The 5069-nt window shown below is 35.2% G+C and overlaps 1 protein-coding gene across 1 annotated transcript in view; it reads right to left on the bottom strand.

The window, feature by feature from the left end:
- Positions 1–4110, bottom strand: part of lg14h14orf119 (linkage group 14 C14orf119 homolog) — a 4212-nt gene extending 102 nt beyond the window's left edge. Inside the window, exons 1-2 of the mRNA XM_062070350.1 lie at positions 3499–4110; positions 1–2325 (exon numbers count right to left, since the gene is read on the bottom strand). The exon at positions 1–2325 is cut by the window's left edge and continues 102 nt beyond it. Of these exons, the coding sequence (XP_061926334.1) occupies positions 2152–2325; positions 3499–3876 (552 nt within the window). The 5' untranslated portion in view covers positions 3877–4110 and the 3' untranslated portion in view covers positions 1–2151. The remainder of the gene's footprint in view (positions 2326–3498) is intronic.
- Between the last annotated feature and the right edge of the window lie 959 nt (positions 4111–5069).

Genomic DNA, 5069 nt, shown 5'->3' with positions numbered 1-5069 from the left:
GCAGGGATACAGTCCGTAAGCACACATGATTGTATTTTTTTATGACAAAAAAATAAATACCCCCCTCCCCCCCGGTCCGTGGGACAATTTTTTTTATTATTATTTTTTTTTATTAAATCAACATAAAAAAACACAAGACACACTTACAATTAGTGCACCAGCATTATATATCAATATAGATCAATACAGTCTGCAGGGATACATTACGTAAGCACACATGATTGTATTTTTTTATGACAAAAAAAAATACCGGTCCGCGGTTCTAAAAAGGTTGGGGACCACTGGTTTAAATTAAACAAATACCCCCAAATATATGCTGTAGTATTTGATTAGAATCATTTTGTTTATAAATGTAGACCAAAATAATAATGAATGCGGGTGTGCCACTTTGATATATACTAAAATAGGTCTATCAATTAGTGCTGTTAAATGATTTTTTTTACAACTAATTTAAATCAACCTAAAAAAAAAACAGTTTTCACACAAATGCGATTTTACCGTCAGAATGTCATACGCAAACATTTTTATGTAAAATGTAGTTTTTTTACTCAATATGACAGTAATGTTCTTAGAATCCTGAGATAATGCGAAAAAAGCAACAAAAAAATGTATTCAAACATAACTTTAAAACCAAAAATGCAAAATGTCTAATAATGCCTGGAATAATGAGTCTTTGTGAGTTTTACTAAAAAAAAATATTTTGAAGGTTTGCAAAGACATTGTTTTTTTTCCCCTCAATATGTCATACTAAATATAAAACTTACATAAATATAACTCCAAAACCAAAACATGAAATATGTCTTAAAATGCTTGAAATTATGTATCTGTGTGAGGTTTAATAGAATCAGGTGTTTCTGTAAGGTTTGCAAATACAACATTGTGTTTTTACACAATATGACAGTATAACTGTCATACTAAATATAAAAGTTACATAAATATAACTCCAAAACCAAACATGAAATATGTCTAAAAATGCCTGAAATTATGTATCAGGCATTACTAGCCATTTTGCATGTATGGGTGTTGTTGATAAATGGCTTTGGCTATGCATAGTAGTTTTAACTTGCACTTACAGATGTAGCGACCAACTGTGGTTACTGACAGTGGTTTTCTGAAGTGTTCCTGAGCCCATGTGGTGATATCCTTTACACACTGATGTCGCTTTTTGATGCAGTACCGCCTGAGGGATCCAAGGTCAGGGGCTTCGCCGCTGACGTGCAGTGATTTCTCCAGATTCTCTGAACCTTTTGATGATACTATGGACCGTAGATGGTGAAATCCCTAAATTCCTTGCGATAGCTGGTTGAGAAATGTTCTTAAACTGTTCGACAATTTGCTCACGCTTTTGTTCACAAAGTGGTGACCCTCGCCCCATCCTTGTTTGTGAATGAATTTATACCCAATTATGGCACCCACCTGTTCCCAATTAGCATGTTCACCTGTGGGATGTTCCCAATAAGTGTTTGACGAGCATTCTTCAACTTTCTCAGTCATTTTTGCCACTTGTGCCAGCTTTTTTGAAACATGTTGCAGGCATCAAATTCCAAATGAGCTAATATTTGCAAAAAATAACAAAGTTTTCCAGTTCGAACGTTAAATATCTTGTCTTTGCAGTCTATTCAATTGAATATAAGTAGAAAATGATTTGCAAATAATTGTATTCTGTTTTTATTTACACAACGTGACAACTTCACTGGGTTTGAGGTTTGTATATTGGATTGGTTTTAGCATCTTTAAATGGCTCCCTGCATCCTTTTATTTTCCAGACTGTGACCCTCGTTGAAAATAGTTTGGACACCTCCGTTTTTAAAGCATCAGATTGCTGGAAAGAATAAAACTCCGGGGGGGTTTTAGTTTATTTATGCAAGTTTACAAAAAAAAGTTTTTAAATGTCAACATCATCAATTTCTCATAGTTTCAAGTATGGGTTTGGAGGAGCTTTTTGCAGGATGTGTTAAAGCAAATAGAAGTTTGTAAACAAGTTGCATGTGTGTGTGACTGCTCCCTGAAGAATTGTTTGCAAAAACTGATAGAAAAAAAAAGAAGTTGGTGAAAATACTAAGAACGTGACTCCTCACAGTTCCATGTTGTATTTCTCTCTTCTGCTAAACACATTCATGTGGCTTGCAGTCCCTGCCTTCCAAGATGGACTCAGTCTCGGCCGGCTGTTCCCGCCACGCAGCCGTAAAAGTGTGCGACAAACGTGGGGTCCCGCTCTTCCAGAATGTGCAGGAAATGGTTGCGCTCTTCTTCTCCCCAAGACTCGAACCACTGGGTCCACAGGCGGAGCTGGCACTCAAATATGTTTGGTAGTCGGTCCTTCACCTTGGTAAGATATGAATATTCCAATTAACCACAGACCAGGTGGGGTGTCCAAAGTGCAGCCCGCAGCTCATTTTAACCACACATTTTGAAAATAAATGCAACAAGGAAGAAAAAAAAAACGTGTAATACAACAAGAAAATGTTGCAATATTGACACTAATAACACATAAATGCAATGCAGGCATTTATTTGATTATTTTTTTAGATTAGATTTAATCCAGGGGTGTCAAACGTACGGCCCGAGGGCCGGATCAGGCTTTATACGGCCCGCGGGATGAGTTTGCTAATACTAACCCCTAAATTTCAATTCATGAAAATACCGCTTAAAACATTTTGTAGTTTTTTTTTCAATTGTGTAATTTATTAATTAAATTTTTTCATATTGACATCCAGCATCAGACATTCCTATCCATGACATCATATTTACATACATCATATATCTGTTGTCTGCCTTAAATGTCAAAATATTTCCCCCCCAAAGGAAACAGCAAGAAAACAAAATAATAATATTTACAGATGAATCAATTAAATAAAGAAAAACAAACAATAATAATAATAAATTAATAATAATAATAATGATCAGAAATAAAGTAAACAATAAAAAAATAGACATAAAGGGAACAATACTTTTTTTATTGTGTAATTTAATTATTTATTTATTGTTTTCATTTAATTTTTATTGACATACAGCATCAGACATTCCTATCCATTATATCATAATTACATACATCATATATCTGTTGTCTGACCTAAATGTCAAAAAAAAAAAAAAAAAAAAAATATATATATATATATATATATATATATACACACACACACACACACACACACACACACACACACACACACACACACACATATGCCAGCAGGCCCATAATAATATTATGGGCCTGCTGCAATGTCAGCAGGCCCATAATAATAATATTTATTTTGCAAAGAAAGCATATTGTGTGGCTATTTACTCTTTGATCAATAAAACTTGGTCATAAGTGTGTACTTTTTGAGCACATTCAACGAAAATGTGACAATAATGATAACCATGATCATTTTGGTCACCATACAACCCGAGTTAAAAAGTAAAAAAATAAATAAATAATATATGACTTATTTTTAACACTGTTACTGACTAATGCTTTCATTTTCAGTTTGGAAAAAAAAAAGAGCCTCGTATTACCTGAAGAGTACTGAGAGAGTCCAGGAGGGTGCACACCTTCCCGGGCACAGCTTTGCCCACCAGGTCCTGCAGGAACCTCTCCCGCTGAGGGGCCCCCCAGCCCTGGAACCAGCTCAGCACGCACCGCTGCTCCTGGAGACTCACGTACGAGATGGGCTCCGGCTCTCGGACCTGACCCGCACCGGACCCGCACGTCAGGTTTTCAAGGGTGGGAGGACAGGCGCCTCGGGGGACCGAGGGGAAGACCTCCAGGCCGGGGGGTGCGACGCAGCCAGCCCGGTTTTGCGCTGCCATCGTCGGCGACGCCTCCGCCGGTGCCGGCCTTACACCGGAGCGCCGCTGGTCCGGGCTGGGAGTGACATGGTTGAACCACGACATCTTTGGATTAACTTGTCCGCTTTCAGCATGGGAAAAGCCGGCAGCCGCCTTGTCAGCCAACTGGCTAAATCATTCTCTTATGAGCTGTAAAATCCAATATCTGAAGTGCCTTGCGCACCAATTATTATATTAGCCACCTTTCCTCATTTTTATTTAGCTAATGCGAGAACCAGCGCTTCTCTTCCGTATTTCGATCCTTTTTTTCCGCTTCCTTTACCGGTAATTGCCGCTGATTTGAAGAAGCATTACCGCCCCCTACCGCATTGGAGGACGGCCTGGGTTAAACCGCCGTTTATCCGTCACAAGAAAAACTTTAAATTTTATTATTTTGGCAGTATGATAACAAAAGTCGTCATTTTACTCAACGCAAGTAAAAATTTTACAAGAAAAACTGAACATTTGTGCAATTTTTTGATATATATTTTTTTTATTTAAAATATGCATAAAAACAAGAGCAAGCCTGATCAGTGCTATAGCATTAACAGCCATTATAACAAAATGAAAACAATAGAGAATAAAAAACGAAAACAAATGAGCATTGGACTTTATTTTTATTTTTATTTTTTTTACATATTTGAAAAGGACTGAGAAGAAGTTTACACTTATTTAATCCCACCCCTTTTCTTTAAATCATAAATTACTCTGAGCTAGAACTACCTGTTCACTCTATGTACAAACTTAATGAACTTGTATATACATAAATTATAGATATATATGCAATATTATGATAAAAGTTGACATTTTACTCCATAAAAGTTCTGTTAATTCTAACCCCTAAAATTCAATTTATGAAAATACAGCTTGAAACATTTTGTAGTTTTTTTTTTCAATTGCGTAATTTATTTTTACATTTATTTTTTTATTGACATCCAGCATCGGACATTCCTATCCATTACATCATATTTAATGAAGGAAACAGAAAGAAAACAAAATAATTATATTTACACATAAATCAATTAAATAAAGAAAAACAAAATAATAATAATAATAAATTAATAATAATAATAATAATGATCAGAAATAAAGTAAACAATAATTTAAAAAATATATATAAAGACATAAACGGAGCAATACTTTGTTTTTGTTTTTAAATTGTGTAATTTATTTATTTTTTCATTACATTTTTATTGACATCCAGCATCAGACATTCCTATCCATGACATCATATTTACATACATCATATATCTGTTGTT

Source organism: Entelurus aequoreus, linkage group LG14 (assembly GCF_033978785.1).
Source record: "Entelurus aequoreus isolate RoL-2023_Sb linkage group LG14, RoL_Eaeq_v1.1, whole genome shotgun sequence".
NCBI lineage: Eukaryota > Metazoa > Chordata > Actinopteri > Syngnathiformes > Syngnathidae > Entelurus > Entelurus aequoreus.
Note: the sequence above shows the minus strand (reverse complement) of the source record. Positions and strands in the feature narration are given on the sequence as shown.